The sequence below is a fragment of the Xenopus laevis genome, chromosome 1L (assembly GCF_017654675.1).
Source record: "Xenopus laevis strain J_2021 chromosome 1L, Xenopus_laevis_v10.1, whole genome shotgun sequence".
NCBI classification, from domain to species: Eukaryota; Metazoa; Chordata; class Amphibia; order Anura; family Pipidae; genus Xenopus; species Xenopus laevis.
The window spans coordinates 37,013,476-37,036,505 of NC_054371.1; the positions used below are offsets into that span (position 1 = coordinate 37,013,476).

The following is a 23,030-nucleotide window of genomic DNA, read 5'->3' on the forward strand; positions in this document are numbered from 1 at the left end:
AAGAGCTCTGGCAGAAGTCCACAAGACTAGCTGAATGTTGCGAGAGCAGAATAGAAGTGAGCCCATGTTTACATTACATTCAAAACAGTTGTGGAACATTTGTTCTCAGAGACCCGAGACTGTAATTCCATCTAATCATATCAACGCGGATCATGTCAACTTTCTTAACTCCATAAGTGACAAAGTAATAATAAATATATATAGGATTAATTTCAAGAGCAATACTACAGTGTCATTTGCCAAATAAAAAGCACACTGTAATAAAATTACCTGGTGGTCTAGTGGTGCGGCGGCGTGGACGGCCGACACGCCGCCGCGCTCCTGTTCCGGCCTCCAGCGCCGGCGCCATCTTGGTTCTCTAGGGCGCGCGCGGCGCTCCTGTGCGCCTCTTAAAGGTAGAGGCGCGCTGGCGCGATTACACCAGCGCACATTGGGCACGTTTTGGCGTGAAATTTGGAGGTATTTAAGGCCCATTCTTACTCCCAGCCAGTGCCCGTGATAGAATCTTGATTCTGGTGGTTCCTGAAGCCTTGTGCTGTCTGTTCCTGTGAAATTTGTATCTGTTATTCCGGTTTTGATCCCTGCCTGTTCCTGACTATTCTGATATCCGAATCCTGACCTTTGCCTGCATCTCGACTACTCTTTCTGCCTGACCCCATCTGTTTGATTACCCGGTTTGACCCTTGCCTGCCTGACGATTCTTGATATCTGCCTGCCTCGACCCTGCCTGTCTGACGATTCTCTTGCCTGCTCCATTTGTACCGTGACCTTCGGCCTAAAAGACTATCTACCTGCCGTGCCCCTCTGCTAGCCAGAACATCTCGCCTTGTACCCCTCGTTAAGTCCAGGTGGCACCCAAGTAAGCTGAGGGCTCCTCCCGAAGCCCAACGGTGGTCACACTACTGGTGAAGCCGAGCCGAGACCAGGGTACTTGGCACCTGTTCTGGTATTGGGTGCCGGCCGTGACACACACATTGTTAATCGTTAGCTTTTAATATCAAAGGTATCAGCGACAAACTTCTCTAGGGGTGTGAGTACTTATGACTTGCGAGTACCTGTTGCAATTGTTCATTTATGCAGAAATTTCAAGTGGGTGGGATTTCAGGTGCTTGATCCAAAATAGCAATAAAATCTATACATGGACATTTGTTCACATAATAACTTGTCTAACCTTTTGTCAAATCAGTTGATATCACCAGTTCTATTGATTCCAGTAGTGGCTGCACACAGGCAACCCGTCAGACCTGTCAGCAGTGAGTGGGCCATTGAGATGGGCAAATCCTATTAATCTGATCATCACTGGACCCTGCTTATATCTTCCTCAGCTTCATCTCTAGTACCAAAAATAAGATTCTCCACATACAGATCCAATTTCATGCATCTGCCGTTGGATTTACAACCTTGAAAAAGGCATTTTGCTGAGTGCAGTGTCCCGCAGGGGAATAAAGAGGAGAAAGTGCGGGAATAAAGAGTAGAAAGTGCATAAGTGCTTTCAATGCATCCATCGCCACAAAACTATTTTATAAATGCATATACATAAATGATAGTTAATCATGTCATGTAAACTGCATCGCAAGCTTTATATAGAGCTATAAACCCTGCTGCATTTGAATGCATGTAGCCCTTCCCTAGATGAGCAGTAAGCCAATATAAATATACACTGTACTAAAGGGATGACAAGTCTGATATTTTTTTGATCATATTCCACCCGTTATCATTAAGGTGAGCAGTTATCAATTGTTTTTATGACACTGTTATCAAGGTGCACAGAGATACGTTCCCTGCTCTGTGAGTTTAGCCAAAGTGTCTAGGTGTTATCTCTGCCTTCTGTCGGCTCCTTTCTACAGTATTTGCCAATTTCAGTTTGTATATACACCACAGCCCTGACTCAAAGTTCTTTCGCACAATCCCCAGATTTTTCTTTCAGCTTCCTCCAGCAAATTGTATCCACCTTAAACCCTCGAGTTCCAGAGGGGCCTGAGGAGCTTTGTAATGATTTACAGATCTCACTGGCTCCGAGGTGGTTAAGTCCTAAAACTTCCCTATGTAACACTCCATAGGAAGTTCTAGAAAAAGGTCAGAGAAGGGGGACCGTTTCTTCCCCCTTTTCCTTTTTATTGTTGATGTTCAAGGTCTGTGCTCTGAACCAGACGATCCCAAAGCCCTGACACACCAACATCTGGCAATCCCCAGTTGTAAGAGTCAGCTCGCTTGTATGGGGTAGAGAGTAAATTACATTAAACATGGGATATATTGGATATCCTATGCCTAAAGGTCTGAGCGTTAACACAGATGTATTTGGTTTTTATTAGATTTTACTACAGATTTAACTACAGTGGCCGTAGTGGTTAATGGTTGCAAACACTGCTTATTCTAAAGTATCATAGTGATAGAATTCTACAGTCCAAGTCGCCGTTAATTAACTTTTCTCATCTTACTGCTTTGACCAAATAAAGGTGACCTACCTGTGATTTATTAAGATTAGGTAACCACTTTAGAAAAAGGATGTCAAGCTGTATCCTTGAATTCTCAATGAACTTTAACTTCCAGAATCCCTTAAAGGTGAAGGAAAGTCTTCTTCCACTTGGGGGTGCCAAATGTTAGACACCCCCAAGTGATTGTATTTCCTTACCTGAAACCCCTGGCTCCTATCAGGAGAAAACTGCACCAGTCCGGGGTTATACCAGTGAGCAACACGGAGCGATCCTCTTCCGTCTTCTCCTTTCTTCAAATTTCCCAGGGCAGACGCATTTGCAGTAGAACGAAATAGCTGACTCTTAAAGTTTGGCTTTTCGCTCCACTGCGCATGCAGAGTCGCGAGAAGAAAGAAGCCGGAAGAGGATTGCTTCATGGTGCTCACTGGTATAACCATGGGCCGGGGGAAGTTTTCTGCTGATAGAAGCAACCAGGGTTTCAGGTAAGTAAATGCATTCACATGGGTGTGCCTAACATTTGGCACCCCCAAGTGTAAGAAGACTTTCCTTCTCCTTTAACAGCAGATGGATAATCATGCTACAGTAAGTTCACTCCTCAATGAAAAACATCAGAGAAAATAAGCAGTATTATACAGAGGCAAAATATCTCCTACCTAAAGCTTTAATGTGTATTAGTCTATACCAGAATTGCTTAATAAAATAAAATCTAGTGCCCGGGTGACCAATATATCTCCCCAAGCAAAACACCCTGAGGAATGCTGTGTAATTTCCTGGATCCAGTCAACGTAAAGGGGTAGTTCACCTTTAAATTGCAACATAATATTATAAATAAACCTATTCTATTAAACATCTTAACCAGCATTCTGGCTGTTGGGAATTGCTGACCCTAATAATGGAAACCAGGCTTATCTTTCGGATCAACTCCAATCATCTTCCATTCTGACTGCCATTCAAACAGCTACCTGTTTGCTAGGATTGCTAAAATGACACTTTATCTAAAATTCAAGCCACGAGAATACTACTGTTTACAGCGTTTTAAAAGTTAATTTCCCTTTAGATCTTTTTTCAGGGAGGGGAGATCATGTCTGGTGTAAGAAAAGTTGTCTTCAGCTTTCCATTGTTCCTCCATTATGGAAGGACCATACTACAGGTATTAGCCAAAATGTCAATACAAGATGTCTAGAGCAGCAAGGGATGTTCTTGGGGATACAGAAGTATTACTTGCAATAGCTTCCAAGGCACGTTATCATGCCATCTGATCTGTCACATTGAGAAATGATCAAGCTGAATTGCGGTTTTGGTCATTCAATTATTAACCAAATTAAAGCTTTAACAATATCCAGTCCTTATGCTGAAGTAGCAACTGGATATAAAACCAAAACCACCAAAAAGCAGAAGAGGATCATAAATAAGTTTTGTGTGGATATTATTTTTTAAACAATTTTGTGCTTCTACTTCCATTCGCGGTGTCCCAAGAGCCATGTTCTGCACTTTTTATTATTCCTAAACAAAGCAATTGAGTTCCATTGTACTGCAGTTTCTGTGCGTAATTACAAACGTATGTCTGCAAAGATCATGGTTTCCTTGCTTTCCTTTTTAATCAGTTTGGTTATAAATACATTTATTAGCATGTGACAGGAAGCGCACATCTGTTTCTGGAGTTAGACAATGCTGTCCTCTTCCCACCCAGTTTCAATGTCATGCTCATGGCCCTTTCGACTGCTGTGAATTACAGCCCCAGTCATTCTCATCCAGCCTTCAGCTGATGGTTGATTTTCCCAAAACCCCTGAGGATCATTATCATGACAGATAGCCTCCAGAAAGGGATCAGCTTGGAGTACAACAGATTTATACTGACAAAAGGATGAGTGTTATCTTATATATAGGATATATTTTATGTGTTTCTTAACATATTGCTTAATTTGCCATGGGAGCTTGGGTTGCATTGTGATTTTGCTTCCATCGTTGTTTCAAGCATTTCTGGGTGATTTTTAAAAGTATTTTACAAAATTCCACCCCTTCCAAAGCTACATCAACCAATACTCTCAATAGGGGCCTCCGTTCCCCCATACAGAGAGGTCAATGCAGAGCTGCAATATCATATGGCCAAACCTGCTGCTCAGTTCTGCTGGGGTTTGGGGGTCCATTATGAAAGCCTGGGTGATGCAGTTAGGTATTAGGCCTTGTATAGGGGTTCTATTATGTGAAATATACTTTAGCTTTGCTTTAATTCAAAGACTAGGTCCACAGTTTGTTTTAACTTTTTGGGCCCAAAAGTAGCATTTGAACCACTAATACAGTATATGAGGTTTGTGTTATTGTAAAGGTTAAAAAAGCATTAAACTATGGGGAAGAGAATTAAAGCTATATCAGCTTATGAGGGAGAAGTAAAACAATACAGAAGGAATAGCACAGTACCCTATGAAAAATTAGGACAATCACACCACTTCCAGTTGTCCCCAAGCATGCTCTCAAACATGGACCAACAACACCAACTATTGGCACAGCTTCATCTATTTTCTGTCTACAGACTTGTATCACTTTGGAAGTATCATCATATAACTGCTTTAAGTTTTTGGTGGAATGCAATTAAAACCACAATAATGATGGTGCTTGGATATTGTATTCGGAAGGATAAAAAAAAAATGAACATGCTTGCTTTATAATAAATTGCTGGGTCCAACCACTTGAGGACCCCATACGGCAAACTGCGTAAAGTCCAGAAATAGTTGTTTATCTTGGAGAGGGCTTGATCTGAAGTCCCCACCCCCAGGAATTTTTGTTCAGAAAGAGAGGGGGTTCAGCTGCATTTCTAATATCAATGGGGGGATAAAGATCCTTAACATTTCATTAAGTTCACCCGTTATCTTTAGTTCGTTAAGTTTCTTACATGAGAACAATATAGAAACAGATGAAGAATGTATAAGAAAGCATGACTATCCAAGTTTAACTTAGCGTTTCCCCTACTTTTTATTTTAAAATAACTAGTGGAGAAATTCTGTTGAAAATGTTCTTTTAAAATTCCATCAATGACGGGTTTTTTTTCACATTCAGTACATAAATAATGAAGCCACAAATACTACTCTTTGGCTTCTATGTTCTTGACTTGTATATGTCTGTATTGTGGGGTAATTTTATGGTCTCTTGCCTTTCTAACATTCATGTCATGGGTTTATTGACATCAAATGGCACAGTGGGCACACACATGAAACTTTGGAAAAGCCCCTAAGGCAGGGATCCCCAACCTTTTTCACCCATGAGCAACATTCAGATTTAAAAAGAGTTGGGGAGCAACACAAGCATGAAAATTGTTCCAGGGTGGTGCCAAATAAGGGCTGTGATTGGCTATTGGTAGCCCCTATGTGGACTCCTCATCTACAGGAGGCTCCATTTGACAGTACACCTGGTTTTTATGCAACCAAAACTTGCCTCCAAGTCTGGAATTAAAAAATAATCACCTGCTTTGAGGCCACTGAGAGCAACATCCAAGGGGTTGGAGAGCAACATGTTGCTCACGAGCTACTGGTTGGGGATCACTGCCCTAAGGCAATACTTATGAACAGTTCCCAGCATCCAACGGAAGATATGCTAGAGAACCAATTAGCTTTGATATGCTTAATCTGTACCAGAGAGGAATACAATCAAAAATTAAATCTGCAAGTTACTTTAAAAAACCCCTTTAAACAAAAATATGATTAATGTAACAACTTTTTTTTATATTCGCTGCAAATGCAACTTGTCAAATACTAGCCGGTGCCATCTACTGACTGGTAGGGTATGACAAATTTTAGCCTAAGTTCCCAGCCCTAAAGTTGCAGTTATTGTGTAGATGGGATGTCACTGTTGTTCTTCATTCTAATATAACTAATTTAACTCATTTGACAGTATATGTTGTACTACAAAGTTTGTAAACTGCTAGATGGTGTAGGGTGACAGGTGCTGAATTTTAGAATTTCTCAAGGGCACTTTGGATGGCAGATGTCTAGTTCAAGGTGATCTTGTGATTTCTGCTCTCCACACTTTTTCAATTTTAAACATCAGTAAAATGACACGAAAAGGAACTGATCATAATGGCACCAGGCTAAAACTGACAATACACACACATCTAATGCCATCAGAGACAAAGTTTTGAACGATAATCTTTTTGCGTTTGTTGAGGCCGTAAGACCTTGTTGGAGTGCAGCAACTTTTAATGGCATTGGTATGTGTTATATTTCCACAGTTCCACACGATTTTCTCATTTTAAGAGAATTCGAACACGCCAGAACATTTTCCACCTGTAACACACAAGTGCAATAAATTCAGCAAGGAGGCAGAAAGTTCCTGAGTGCTTTGCACAGTAAGTGACAACATGATCAGACTTGGCTCATAAAAGAGAAGCCACCCACTCATTTCATGGGTCACGTTTCTTTCAAGGAACATGTTTGCTTTCTTTAAATCTGTCTGTCTCAGGTTACTTTTAAAGAAGTGAATCACAGTATTGGCATTAATGAGGAGTGCCACTGCATATTTGATTAGATGTTTTCCAGGATCCACAACATTGTTGAGCCAATATTGCCCTTTTGGTCTTATTCACGTATCTTAACTGAAGGAGCCTTTTCCCACGTCTTAATAGGGAGTCATGCAAATCTAACTAAAAGTCTCAGAGCACAGTCCTCTGTAAGAATGAGGTAACTACATGTTACTGCCCCCCAACCTACAATCCAAGGAGAGTATTGTCTGCTTTGCACTCAATTTTGCACAGTTACATTGTTACACCACTACTGTCTCAACATGTTATCTCTCAACATGTGCAAGAAACCTACATTGAGCACACTATGATGGGTTCATAGATATGTCAGTAGGTTGATTAAAAGCGGAACTATTGAGAAAATTCATATATATATTTAATATAAGCTTCAGCATACTGAAATAAGAAACTTTGTAATACAATCAATTGAATGTTCTGCATAGTTTCTGAAATAATCAAGTTTAACGTCACTATCCCTCTCTCAGCATCTGTTTCTCTTCATTCTGTCTTCATGCAGCAGTTGGGTGTCAGATAATCATTGACAGTTAAGATCCAATATATCTCCTAGCAGATATAGTAGAGCTCACTCAAATAACTGATTCCAGTACAAACAAAATTAATTATCATTTTGCACAAATCCTGCATGTAGAGAGACATGATGTCTGGTGATTTTAATAGAGTGAGCTCTAATACATCTTCTAGGCAAAAGGCGCCCCCCTATAAGATATATTGGATCTAACTATCAATGACCATCTGACATCTAACTGCTGTATGAAGACAGAATGAAGAGAAACAGATGCTGAGAGAGGGATAGTGAACATAAACTTGATTATTTCAGAAATGGTGCAGAGTATTGATTGTATTTAGAAAACTTTTTATTTCAGTATGATGAAGCTTATATTAAATTTTCATTTTCGTGATAGTTCCCCTTTACTCAGGAAAAATAGAATTAATGTAACTTACACCACTCAATGGGGCAAATTCACTAAGCACCGAACGCTAGCGTTAATTCGCTAGCGTTTGGCATTTTCGTTACTGCGCAAATTCACTAACGAACGCTGGCGTAGTTTCGCTAGTGTTACTTTGCACCCTTACGCCTGGCGAAGTTTCGCTAGCGACGTAACTACGCAAATTCACTAACTTGCACAGTGTACTGAACGCTACCTTTTACGCTAGACTTCCTTTGCCACCTCAGACCTGGCGAAGCGCAATAGAGTAGATAGGGATTGTTTAAAAAAAAGTCAAAATTTTTTCTAAGTCCCAAAAAACGCTGGTGTGTTTTCTACATTATGGGTGATAGGCTGAAAAAGATCGAAAATTTTTTGGGGCTCCCCTTCCTCCCCCCTACATTTCCTGACTCATGGCAAATTACCTAGACAGTGAGCACATGTGTAGGGCAAAATAAAATTTTTATTTGATGATTTGAAGGTTTTCTAGGCATTTGTAGTGCAGATACGTGTTCCTCCATTGAAATTTGAATTTGGCGCCGTATGCAAATTAGCCTTCGCTAGCGTAACTTCGCTTTACATAGAGAATCAACGCTAGCGCAATTCGCAACCTTACGCTACCCCTGAGCACAACTTCGGATTTTAGTGAATTTGCGGAGCGCTGGCGAAACTACGCCTGGCGAAGTGCGGCGAAGTTGCGCCTGGCGCAACGTCGAATCTTAGTGAATTTGCCCCATATATTTCAGACTCTACATGTAAGATTATTTCTGAATAAAATGCCTTTGGGGGCTGAATGGTTGCTAGAAGCTGAAATGTCCTATAACCTATAAAGAACACCTTGTGTTTAGTTACGTAGCAAGTAAATTACAGAAATACAATGTGCAACTATAATGCCTTAAGCTTTATTTTTTATCACTGCAGAGAATATATTCTAACCAACTGTAAACTGTTAAACAAATGACTTTATATTGATGTTTTGTACCATTTCTATCGTTTCAGACAGAGCACAGCAATCGCCTTCATGCAATTATGCTGATGTTTGACCCAGTACCTATCAAACAAGAGGCCATGGAGCCTATACCAATGGTAAGCACAGTAAATCTGTAAGAGAGGCTTAGTGTCGCTATACAATTGTTATATCCAAGTAATTTGTGTAACAGTGTATGGATGGAATCCATAATAAATGTTTTGCCAATAGCATATGTCTTCTATGGCTGTTGATGTCCCTCGAGGGATATCCTCACTTTCTCCTCCCAATTATTAACTTCTTTTATATATGTCACCCAGGATTAGGTGGCAATCACTAAGGGTAATCCCAAATGAGGAACTGAGTTATATAGTGCAAACCATACTTCTCAACACACGCACGCCTTGCCCAGTTACAGCAAATACACCCCTCTGCCCATTATGGTTGTTCAAAATGAAAGACAGATGGATTTTAAGCAATCAAATCTACAGTATATACTACACTCACAGTTTTTCCGAATAATGATGAATCTCCCAGAGCTAGCTTTTTCTTTTGCCATTCCTGTGCAACTTTTTCTACATAATGGGCAAGATACCAAAATATTTTGGGGACAAAATGTAATAAAATGATATCAATAAAATATCAAGTACCGCGATTGCCTAATGAGGAAAATATGGAGGACAGTATTTGAATAACTCTGCTCTATAAATATCATTGTGAGACCCCCCCCCAAGATGTGCTGACACCAAGGTACATTGTGTGCCACTGTGTACAACCCTTGGAAAATAAAAATCAAGGCAGTTTTTTTCTCTACTGGATCAAATTACCAACATTGTGACTTAGAGAAAAATCCGCCTGACATATAAATCATATGGAATTAGCCCCTGTTTTTCTGGGACTTAAAAGAAACTTTGTAATAGCAGCAGTTGGTCTGATAAAAATTACAGTGAATGGAAATTGTCCTCTTCTCTCATTTCTTTCTTGTTTGCTCTCAAATTAAAGTCCATTCATGAAAGCTATTAATAAACATTCTTTATGTGGAAGGGAGTGGTAATAACAGTTCTTTTGTACACGGTCATAATACATTTTGCCCTTTAAGTGTCAGTACACCCCCTTGTTCAACATCAGTTTAATCAATATGGCTTTTTTGACTTTTAAAGGGGCAATATATCCCTTTGTTCAACATCAATATAAATAATATGGCGAAACTGAAGCTACTTCCTCGCAGGGACCAAACATGGAGGAGCTTCACTCTCCCTATTAGGCATGTTTAGCTCAAGACTCACGTTGAATTTGTGGGTTTACTGCCCGTTTAAATCTGCCTCTAAGTCAAGAAATATAACTACAGCACCCACTTACTACAGTAAGGAGGGAGCAGGTACAGTTTTAAGAATCACCGCTTAAAGCAAAAGAACAGGATCCAGAGGAGCCCAGAGCATTGTTTCTTGTGTCTGGGCAGTTAATTGCTTTGTTGATAATGTCAAGGATGAGCAGTGCTGTAACTAAAGGGGAGCAGACTTTATGACTCCAGGGTAATAAATATGGGGGCATGGATCATGAGTCACACGTAAGCGGGAGGGGGATATTGCAAGTGGCACTCCTGAGTTCAGTAAGACATGAACAAACAATAGTTTTTAGTTGAGAGCGTCTATGTAACTTTTCTGTAACTTTCCAAAAACCAGGTGGAAATCTATTCCCTGTTGTCTGTGTGGGACAATGTTCAAGTATGTACTTTCCCTATTAAAGGGAATTACGGAACAGTCTGGAGTTTTATCAAAAGGCGACCCTGCTGCTGTTTATTACAAAAAAAACTGGTGGCCCCACTGTTGCTAAATTATAACCCAAATCACTTTCAGACTGAGGCTGATTCGGGTGATAGCTAGGAAGGCAGAAGGCTAGATAACCCAGTCTTATTATATCCCATCTGCCTAAAATTTATTTAGCACCTTCTACATTCATGACACACAAATGAATTCCGCAAATCTTCCAGATTTTATCTTCCATTGTAAACTGCAAGGATATTTGGAACATATTCAGACATTGCAACTAATTAGGAAACATTGTGTGCCCCCTGCAAGGCATTTTTTCTTTCAAACTGTTCTTACATTCCTCAGTCGTTAAATCATACAATGTGGAGCCATGAAGCTCATTTGTTGATATTAAAGTCGATCTGTGTATGTCTTTTTCTAGAGCTGTTGTACATTTTCCCCTTCACTTAGTCTCCAATAAGTTTTTTTTTTCAATTGTAAATTTTCTTGCTTCACCAAACCAAATTAGCTTAATAAAACCCAGAGCTCTGTCTCCTGCATTTTTAACCAGGCAGTGGCAAAGCACAAGTCAGACTAAGGATTAAGGATACAAAGTGCAAAATATGGGTGCATTCAACCATGTTTTTTTTGCATTTGGCTCCATATCCTACACATATCTTACTCAGGTCTCTGTGCACCTAAATTCATCCAGTCATTTAGATGTGTAAGTTAGGGACTGCTGGTGGGTGAAGGCCACATTGGGTTCTGTACAAGGTAAAAACAGGGCTTTGTGCCAGAGTTTTTATCTGTCGCAAAGTGGAAAAGATGGGTGCAATTGACCATGGTTTTTGCATTTATCTCCCTGTCCTGCAGAATTGCTGCAAGTCTCTGTGCACCTTAAATCGTCCAATCATTTAGATGTGTAAGCCAGGGACTGCCAGTGGGCGCAGACTACATTGGGGACATATAGTAGGTAAGAACAGGAACTGCCTTGCACTGCTGACACTGTGCTCTTGAGACAGATTTTTTTTTTATCCATTGCAAGGTGCAGAACATAGCCAGACTCTGAACAGAAGTGCTTTTTGAATGAGCACTAAGGCATGCTCCTTAGCTCCCCTTGGTGTTTTTGATCTTCTGTCTGTGTTAAATGAGCCCTTGTGTCTCTGTCAGGGGAGTCCCTACCGTTATTTTATTTGAGTAAATATACAGCCCATAAATCTCTGGCTGCTGTTCCTACTATGGTTTCCAGCACTTCCAGTAAACTTTTTATAGGTTTCACAGTTGAGATATATATATATATATATATATATATATATATATATATATATATATATATATAAATATATATATATATTTATATATATATATATATATATACTGTGATATATATATATATATATATATATATATATATATATATTCACATATATTATATATACATAAGGTCACCGCTGCCAATGAAAAACTCTATGGGGCAAATTCACTAAAGTGCGAATCGCCTAACGCTAGCGCAAATTCACCAGCGTGATGTCATTTAGTTACTTCGCCGATTTACTAATGGGTGCTGGTGGAAATTTGCTAGCGAAGTGGACCTACTCTAGCGCTACTTCGCACCCTTACGCCAGGCGAAGTTGCGCTATGGCGAAGGGACGTAACTACGCTAATTCACTAACTTGCGTATTTTACTGAACGTTACCTCTTGCGCCAGACTTGCCTTCACCACCTCAGACCAGGCGAAGTGCAATAGAGTAGATAGGGATTGATTCAAAAAAAGTTTAAATTTTTTCTAAGTCCCAAAAAACGCTGGCGTCTTTTCCTTTTTTAAGGGTGATAGGCTGAAAAAGATCGTAAATTTTTCGGGGGGTACCCTCCTTCCCTCCTACATTTCCTAACATATGGCACCTAAACTATACAGTGGCCACATGAAGCTTTCCCAGGCTTGTGTAGTGTAATGTATTTGCTGCTACATATACGTCCAACTTTAACTTGGTGCCGTATGCAAATTAGGCATCGCTAGCGTAACTGTGCTTTCCTTGACGAATTAACACTAGCGCAACTTTGCTAACTTTCGCGTCCCTGAGCGCAACTTCGGATTTTAGTGAATTAGCGGCGCCTGGCGAAACTTCGCCTGGCGAAGTGCGGCGAAGCCTGCGCTAGCGCAACTCCGCAGGTTAGTGAATTTGCCCCTATGAGCAAAATACTACAAATATGCAAAAAAATTAATGTTTAATCATTTTAACTCCCTGTGTCACAATAAGAGCATTTAACCTCAAAGTCAACCCCTTCTGTTGAGGTTGGTATGACACTGACACAGCTTTGATGAAAAATGTTGATGAGTTCATTTTAGACATATTACTTTCTTCAAAGCGGACAAATCCTAAAATCTGGTACATTTCTGACATTTAATCCTCTAACTCCAGCTGTACAATGTGCTCCATGAGATATGAACATCTCTCCCAAAATCCCCCCTCACTGGTCTCTCTTCCTGTCTGACAGACCAGATGCCATTGTGTTATAGGCAGGATGTAGACCCTCTGACCTCCTCTCAGCCTTCAGTAATTGTTTTTACAGCTCATGAATGGAAAAGGTTAATCCCAGGAGGAGAGAAAGAGGCATATAGAGAAGAATTATGAAGTTCCTCTAATTCCATAGGATTCATTAGAAGCTCATGTTTCTTCAAACCCTTGCAGGCAAAATATCAAAGCATATTACTACAATATATAGAGCCAATTAGTATATCACTGATTGCTTCTGCTCAGACACTCAGCACAAATGTTAACATAACGCAGTTACTTCAAAATGCATACATGTGGCTAAACATTTCTGCACTTTGATACGAATAATGATCTAGATTCTAGCTGTTGTCCCTCTCTTTATTATACGGAAGTTGTCCCATGGTCTTGACATTGTGGCCTTCTCAGAAGTAGAAGTTCAAAGTAAACATAAAATATGAGCTGCTACAAAGTATCATTCTGTAAATGTAATTAGGCCACTGATTTATTTATAGGATTTACACAATTTGAAATGATTTGGATCCCCCACAACATTAAACATTTAGCACCAGGCTCTGTTCCCCTGATGGGACAGCTGAAGGGTAATTTATGAATGCAAGTGAAGTGTACAAAGTGCAATATTGAATGCAAATCAATGGTTTTAACCCACAATACAGCAGGATAGAAACATTGGAAAACATGTGGAAGTGCAGGAGCATGTTCGGACACAGGATTATTATGCATTTACAGTTAGATTTAGTTTAGTGAGGGAGCATTCATAAATAACCCCTCTGATGTTCAGTATATTCTAAAACAGCGGTCCCCAACCTTTTTTCGGCCCAGGGACAGGTGCAAAGAAAAACATTTTTGCAAGGACCGGGAAGGAGGGGGTCGGGGGGGTCAGCGGCAAATGTGCGTCCAATTAACGCCAACGTTAATTGCAGGCTAGGCTCGGTGGCCCAGTTCAGGACTGTCCGCGGCCCAGTGGTTGGGGACACCTGGTCTAAACTTTTCTTAAAGAAAGTAACTGGTGTGGCAAGAAATTTTGCTACTCTGCAAAATTTCATTATTGGGCCACCATATGCCCCCTTGAGTTATCCAGAATGATCCCGGTGGTAATATATTGCCAAACACCTTTGTTATGCAAAGCAGATCATTTTATAGGTCTTCATCTTGTATAAAGTTTAGTCTTTTAATTGGACCAAGTGTATTCCTATTTAAGACATGGATAACCTACCAGCAAACATACCTAATTTAGAAGGTATGAATTAAAGAAAGACTATGGGTTTTGGCTTTTGTGTAGCTAAATGAGACCAGGCAAAGTAGAATGGCTAATTAGTTCTTATTTGCAGTCACATTCAGTATTTCCAAACCCTTCTGAGGCTACAGAATCATTCAGTCCATGGCACCGAAGTGATTAAGAGAGTTTTTTGGAGCATAAATATGTGGGGCCACATATTTGTGGTTGTGACAGAACAGGCAATGTACTGCGAGCTGGGTTTACATTGGAAGTAATTCATTGCTTTGCATGTGTTAACTGCATTATTCCTAACGAATGTAACCTGAAGTGTGTGGGGAATAAGCCAGCTGGTTGTCATTTTGCTTCTGTGCAGTAGGAAAATATTTTCCAGGGAACATTTTGGTTTGTATCTGTAGTCAGGAGTGCCTGTAATATTAGATCATTTCTATATATTTGCTTGTGTGTAGCTTCCACTGCTCTTATTGAAAGGTTATAAGAGGGACTACAGTCCTGAAATATATTAAAAATGGATTGGCATCAGGTACCAAACAGTGTGGGAGTTATTTACCATGTTTCAGTGCTCTATGGCCACCATTTCTCCTAGCATGCCAGGTGTACAGTCCCAGCATTACACAACACAGTGAGAGAAATAGTTTAATACGTCTTTAAAGAAATGTGCTTAGCAATTTCCACCTTGTGAAGACATTTGGGCAGATTTACTAAAGAGTGAAGCTAAAAAAAAGCTGGCGACTTTTCCTTTTTTTCAGTGGAATGTCCTGCAAAAGTCATATCTTGAACTTTTTTGGGTAAACATTTTTCAGGACTTGAAGGGGTCCTACCAGATTTGCAGAATGGTGTTTTTTTCTTTTTCATGACCTGCTACTGTGATACATTACCCAATATGCTCAGGCATGTGTAGGGACACTTCTAATACCTTAATCTGGGGATCTGAAACACACAGATCTCTTGTTCTTGTGATGGAGAAGCTGGCAATTGCTGACATTTCTTAAGGTAGAAGGAATGCTACCAAGGCAGTTTGCTGCCAATAGATTAGCCACAGTAGTGCAAGCTATAACACAATATTTATTCTGCAGAATGCTTTACCATACCTGAGTAAACAGCTTTAGAAGTTTTCTCTGTTTATGATAATAGCTGCCATATTAGCTTGGTGTGATGTAACTTCCTGCCTGAGCTATCCCTGATCACTCATAGCTCTGGGCTCAGATTACTGCTGTGAGGGGAGGAAGGGGGAAGTGGAGCTAAGTGAGCATGCTCAAGCCCAAGCCATGGAGGTTTAAGCTGAAAGTGTAATACAGAAGCTCATGTGTACATGATAGAAGGCAAGAAATGTGGTGTTTCTTTTGACAGATGACTCAGATACTGGTGCTTTTAGTTTTAATCTTTCCTTCTCCTTTAAAGCAGTAATTTCCAGAGTTAAGACAGTTCTAAATTTAATGTCAATTCACACCATTGCTGTGAAAATGTTTGCAATTTGTTTTTATTGAAATGAAACTATTAGTCAATCAATTTTTAGCCTTTTAATTGTTCAGAAGTCCATTATATTTTCACACTGAATAATGTTTTGAGAGGTAGGCCACAGCCAGTTAATGTAGATAGTGTTTTTAGTTTCTAAATAAATGTAACCAATAATTCCATTTTTTGGGGGGAGGGTTAAGAAACGCTGACATCTGCTCTATTGGACTGTTGCTTTTGGCTAGTGCGCCAGGTGACTTCATCCTTATTCTGAAATCAAGAGCCCAATAACTTTTGCTCCTGTTTCTAATAGTTGGTATTTTTCACTGTATCACTGCAAGCTCTAGTAATATTGTTCACAGTCTGTATTTTTCCAGAGTAGCCAGCCCTAGAAATATTACTAATGATTGATATTTTCGAGAGTAAAAACCAAGAGCACTGCCAAACAGGGACTTCTATAGGTGGACAGTACACATAGGTTCTACCAATAGCCAATCACAACCTGTATTTGGCATCCCAGGAACATTTTGCATGTTTGTGTTGCTTTCCAACTCTTTTTACTTTTGACTGTGTCTCACTAGTGAAAAAGGTTGGGGACCCCTGTTATAGACAATTGTACACACATGCACACAAGCAATATTTTAACTGATAAAAAAAACACAATTTACCGAAATTTGAAACTACTGTCAAAAGTAGACTACACGTCAAAGTAGAAACTGTAACTATTTAGAGTAACAATCATCAGGAATTAAAGAATCAAGCCATGTTTTATTTAATAATCTGAGAGTGAAATTAATATATAATACCAGGGTACTGTACATTTTCAAAAGTAAAACATGTCCAAGTTATTTTTGGGTTTCTCTAAATGCCTTCAAAGGCAAATCCTATACACGGAACATTATTTTTTCATCTATGATTTTTTATATGTTTTTTTTTTGCCAAGCACAATGTAGGTGTGAGGTCAACACTGTTTATAAAGACTTGTTCCAATGCCTTCTGAAACCCATATTCCAAGTTTATTTGGGATGGAAATCCAATTTCTCTTGAATCAGCTCTATTTTATAGTATTTTTAAAGCAAACTTTGCAAGTTTTAAATTGTGAAGTCACCGCTTCTCCCAATGCCAAAGTTTAAAGAGATCACAAATGGCACCGTAAAGAAACATTAGAAAGTAAAATTCTGACATCATCGATGTTCCAGTAACTGAGACAATGTTTTCTTATTATTATTCATTCTGCAAATTCTACATAGGATGAAACTTTTAATAATATAATGATTATTTCCATGGTGATATGTTCGGTTTGATGCAATAATTGCTTTATTATGGGATGAAATGTAGTCATATAAAAGTTGCTGCCAAGAACCACACCATGGATTTTGGCAGACACATGATTTTACAGAACATATTCTTCTGTTTTTTTCTGAATAGACATGCTTTGCTTGGCTGGGCACAGAACACTTGCTTTGTCTACCATCTGTTTCCCCAATCATTTCTTTATTACTGAAATTGCTTAGTATAAAAAAAAACTGCACTAATCATCAGTACAGTGTGGATAATTAGGCTATGGAAGGAGAGGAAAAAGTAATACTTCAAAAACATTTGTGTATTTTCGCCAGGGGCATTTAAATTCCTTCCTGTGCTGAAGTTTAAAGGTAAAGATGAAGCCCCCCCCCCCGCATACATATTATGAATGTAAAATCTCAATGAATCAGGAGTGTCTATTAAGGGCCCCTGTCCACTAAAATGATTTGACCTTCCGTCTCCCTTTCAGTGATATATGATGTATTCTTTAGTACAGAAAAGCACAGAAAGGGCAGTCTGACACGTATTGTGACTAGTGAAGCATTTGCTCATAGGATCAAATGTGTTCTTGTACGCTAAAGTCTGCTGAAAATAAGTAGTAAGTGTAAGAACGCAAACCTTTACTTTCGCTTCCTGAGTTTATTAAATGTGTTCATTCTGCTATTTTTCACAGTTTATAGATTATGTATTCTTGTCTGAACTCTGTAGAGTTTGTCTTTTTTATGGGATAATCTCTTTATTTTCCAGCCATACCAGTCCAGCTTCATGGAGCCACTAAAGACAAACAAATACAGTGTCATTTATCCTACATCGAACTTGCTGCACAGTAAATTGTACCATATGCCAGAAGGAATACCAGGGCTTCAAATGGAACCTGTAGATCTTACTACAAACAAAAGGAACTCACCTCCCTCTACTGCAAGTTCCCCATCTCCAATAAAATACCAATCCCTTAAGAGAAAAAGTCCACCAGTATTATACATGTCCTCATCAAGTCCACCGATAAAAAAGTTATCACCTTCCCCACCTGCATTACATCCCTTTACAATGCCATTGGCAGTCAACCCAATGATATCTGCATTTCCTCGACATGGATTTAGGAACCCTGGACTTTTACCACTTTTGCAACCAGTTGTGGTACAGTCTATGCCTTTTATGTATTCCCCACATCTTCAGCAGCCAATAATGGTGTCTACTCTCCTACCAGAGGAGTTGGAAAATCCACACAATAAACACAGTGAGTATTAAAATGTATAATCACATTTTTATGGTGTTTCCATCTTCGTAAACCACTTTGTTTTAACGATACATGAAACTGCCCATTTTTTTTATAAATTATTTTTATACATCTATAAATAGTTTTGCGTAGATTTCTGTTATCGTCTGTTACACGTGATTCTTTTTGATCTTGCATCCAAATTACCTGCTGTGCTTTAAGAACACCTAATAAATCGAGGTTAGCAGTAACTTCCTATTCTATCAGGCAGGAAGTGGTGAGAGTGGTATTTCCAGATACTCATGCAACAGTCTCTACATCTAGGAACAGCAGGGTTTTTTTTTAGGCCTAGAATGGGGGTGGGAGACTTATATATAATAAGGCTTAGAACTGAAGGGTTGGTTCTTTAAAGCGGAACCCATGGTAGAAGAGGGCGGCAGGATATTGTTTTAAAAAAAACACCAAAAAAAGTGCCTATTTACATACTTGTGGTGGTGGGGCTTCCCATTGTAGCTTAGTGTGTTCACCTAATAACCCTAGATTGCTTAAAGAAGAAGGAAAGTCATAATGACTGGGGTAGGACAATAAGTTAGTCACCCCCAGTGTTTATAATTATTGACCTGAGACCCTGGTCCAGCTAAAATCTGGGGGGGGATGGAAGACTACTGCAGGAGCACCACATTGCTATCTTCTTCTTGCTGGATCCTCTTAATGGCACAGTCTGGGTACCAATGTGCAGTAGAATGAAGAGAACATTTTGGCATCCCCTAGTGATTATGCCCTTCCTTTTCCTTTACATAATGGCAGCGTTAGGACCTGGAAAATGTTTTGGGCCAACAAAACAAAATAAACTTCAATCAACGTCAACCACTATTAATACATAAGTGGATCAATAAATAAAGCAATATAGTTTTGTGTTTACTGAAATTGAATCCTTTTCTGCTCTTCTATGCAATGACAAGACATGGCAGTTTCCAAATGTGTTGGCATACTATAAGCAATATATTTTTAAGTTTCCATTCAAGAAGGTCAAAACCTGCTTAATCCAATATATGTTGCTATTAAAATATGGGTAACGATTTAGCATTAAAGAAACAGATGTTAAATTCATACAGGCACATGTTAACATGTCAAAATAAAGAATGTATTGTAGAATTTCATATTAATTGTTAACAAAGGGTTGTTTCAGTTTACAGCCATATAAGATTCTGCAATCCAAATCTCAGTAAAGTACTTGTGCTCTCTTAGGCAAGATTTTGTAAAAACTTTTGTAAAGAAAGAAGGATAGCTTTTTTTAGCATAATAAAGATATTTATAACCGCAAATGTAGTTGCACTTTCACACAGTCAGTAAAAAAATCACTTTGCTATCTTGGTAATATTCTAACATGTTATTGGTTACATCTAAGTACATGTAATCATAGCAAAGCTAAGTATATTAAAGGAGAATAAAAGGTATATTCACTTGGGGGTTGGCACCAAGGGCCAGTACTCCTATTTTCTGAAAACTGCACTGGTCCAAGGCACTTTGGCAAAGCACAATAAGATGAAAAGCTGACTTTTCATTCTATTGCAAATACACTCATGGATCAGAACCTTGCAGAAGATCCAGACAGAAGTAAAAGATGGCAACATCTGTTGTCCTGTTACAATGTTAAGCAAGATAAAGGCTTGAAGATTCCAATGGCTGTACTGTTGACCAGATAAGTAGTCACAGCCTATAAGATTTTAGTGACCTTTACATTATCTAATTCTAAAGTCTTATTAATTCTTATTTATGTTTTATTAATCTGACAGCAACATAATCAGGCTATTTGTTTCCTGATCTAGTGACAGTAACAGAATCCTATGAAAAACCACCACCTCTAATGAAAACCATAAAAGTTGAGCCTGGCCTGGAACAACACAAGCCGGAATTCTACCCAGAACAATTATCACCTGGAATCTGCACACCACCCAAGGGGATGTTTCACGAGTGAGTTTATTATATGAGATATAAACAGTAACAGTTGTCATCTTCATTAGAGCCAATGTTGTATTTTGATACAGAATGAGCACAAAAGGCTGTCCAGCTGGGGTCATTTATTCCCTAGCATAAATGAAATGAAAATCATGCAAATCTTGTTTTTTGCACTATTTTTGGTAGTTGGTACATGCTGGGGTGAACAATTTCATAAATATCGCTCAGTTCATCTGTCAGGAAATTGATTGGCCAGGTCAAAACATCTTTGTCGGTCCCAGTGCAATCTATCTATGTTTGCAGGGCCAAGCAGGCAGCTCCCCTTTGTTTTCCTGGCAAATTGGTCTTTTTAGTTGATGGTAAATTCGTACAACCGCACAATCGTTCTGAGAAGATCGTGGTCTCACGATCAGGATCTGATCTTTTAAAAATCTCAACATCTATGGCCAGCTTAACTGAATGTGTCTCAATGGGACATGGGTTTTTACTATTGAGTGTTGTTCTTAGATCTACAAGGCAGCTGTTATCTTGTGTTAGGGAGCTGTTATCTGATTACCTTCCCATTGTTCTTTTGTTTGGCTGCTGGGGGAAAGGGAGGGGGTGATATCACTCCAACTTGCAGTACAGCAGTAAAGAGTGATTGAAGTTTATAAGAGCACAAGTCACATGACTTGGGGCAGCTGGGAAATTGACAAAATGTCTAGCCCCATGTCAGATTTCAAAATTGAATATAAAAAAATCAGTTTGCTCTTTTGAGAAATGGATTTCAGTGCAGAATTCAGCTGGAGCAGCACTATTAACTGATTCATTTTGAAAAATGTTTTTTTTTCCCATGACAGTATCCCTTTAAACATAACAATAGAAAGGTGGCCATGCTGTTTATGGAGACTCATATGTATCCACCCATTTGGGCTGCGGGCTGATTGGTCGTATACCAACAATTATTGGTTAGTGTATCTTATTAAAACCCAAGGGCTGCTATGGGATTCAGGTCAACAACAGCTCATCTGTGTTAATGAGAGGGGGCCTGAGCATTTTTACATTTCCCCAGGATACCCTTCCTGATTTTACATGTAGATCTGCCAGACATTACTGGCTACACCCACACATGGAACCTGATGACTCCAAATATATAACGCAGACATGGTGATTGGCCAATTTCTGTCTGTGGTGTGGCAAGATGTTTTTAAAGTCAGGAGCCAGTTCTAAGTGGCTCCTGAGGGTGTAACACACAAGCTAAACTCTACTTTTAGGAATTAACGTCAGCAGGAGACCGCACCCTCTTGTTGGCACCAAAAAACAGGATATTCTTAATGGCTGCGAGAAGGAGTGGCCGAAACAATATCAGCTGCAATTTTCTTTCTTTTTATAAATAAAGAGAGTGTGGCAATGGTACAGAGAGCAGATAAATTGCCTTTTCTCCTTGCGATATGAGAGCATGTAAACAATAGCACAGACAGTTAACTGAAAAAATAAAATAAAAAAGATTTTGCAATTCTAAAAATTATTGCCTGGGAAAGGAGTGACTGACCTTTCCAATTTTGAAAGAAAATAAATCACCCCCGGGAAAATTGGCAATAGATTTCTTTTCTTTCATAAACTCAGAAGTGCTTTTTTTTTTTAAAAAAAAAAATTGAGATTACTATCTACACAGAAATGTGTATAGATTTGAACATCAAAAGTCATCATATAAACACAAATATTGTTCTCTAAACATGTGCATCTGTGTAAATATCTGTATACTATATATATATATATATTTATATGTTTGTTTGTATGTATAGTTCTGAGATATTAGGACCATGCAGTGGTTTTGCTGAGAAAAGGAAAACATTGCAATATATAGACTGTATAAATGTTTGTGAAAAAATAAATAGCATTGACAATGAACCTTGCTATTGTTAAAGGAACATTAACACCAAAAAATTTAAGTGTTTTAAAGTAATGAAAATATCATGTAGTGTTGCCCTGCACTGGTAAAACTGATGTGTTTGCTTCAGAAACACTACTATAGTTCATATAAACAAGCTGCTGTGTAACAATGGTGGAAATTGAAAAAAAGTCTATATGTCACAGGCTAAATAGTGGATAACAGATAACATTATGTTCTACAGAGCTTATCTGCTGTGTAACCTGAGCCTTTTCTCCTTTGAATGGCTGCCCCAATGGCTACACAGCAGCTTATTTATATAAACAATAGTAGTGTTTCTGAAGCAAACACACCAGTTTTACCAGTGCAGGGCAACACTGTATTATATATTTTATTACTTTAAAACAATTTAATTTTTTGATGTTACTGTTCCTTTAACAAGTACAGGTATAGGATCTATTATCTAGAATGCTTGGGACCTGGGGTTTTCCGGATAACGTATCCTTCTGTTATTTGGATTTCCATACCTTAAGCCTGCTTACACTTGTTAAAAAATTAAATAAAAAGCTACCAATATGGATTCATTAAGCTTAGTCAGGCCTTTCCATAATGTAATGCAGGGTTCTGGATAAGGGATCGCATACCTGTATTTTTAAAGCTGCAACATATTTTGCAGAGCTATACAATGGAGCCTTTTCTCTTTCATAAATGATAATCAGTAGCAAGGTCTATGTATTTTGCCTTTAAGATACCGTGTTATAGAAGGAGATCTGTTTCAAAAGGGTATAGTATATACTACACATCCATACGTTATTTCCATAATATATATTTATACCTATGGAAAGGAACTGCCATACTGTTTGCGTTAACA

The 23,030-nt window shown here is 38.9% G+C and overlaps 1 protein-coding gene across 2 annotated transcripts in view; it reads left to right on the plus strand.

Annotated features, from left to right (window-relative positions):
• klf3.L (Kruppel-like factor 3 (basic) L homeolog) overlaps positions 1-23,030 on the plus strand; it is a 41,641-nt gene that overhangs the window by 13,551 nt on the left and 5,060 nt on the right. Inside the window, exons 2-5 of one of the 2 annotated variants that reach the window (XM_018229094.2) lie at positions 6,658-6,774; positions 8,892-8,978; positions 17,862-18,351; positions 20,160-20,304. In XM_018229094.2, coding sequence (XP_018084583.1) covers positions 8,922-8,978; positions 17,862-18,351; positions 20,160-20,304 — 692 coding nt within the window. In that variant the 5' untranslated portion in view covers positions 6,658-6,774; positions 8,892-8,921. The remainder of the gene's footprint in view (positions 1-6,657; positions 6,775-8,891; positions 8,979-17,861; positions 18,352-20,159; positions 20,305-23,030) is intronic. The other variant, XM_018229093.2, reaches the window with a different exon arrangement.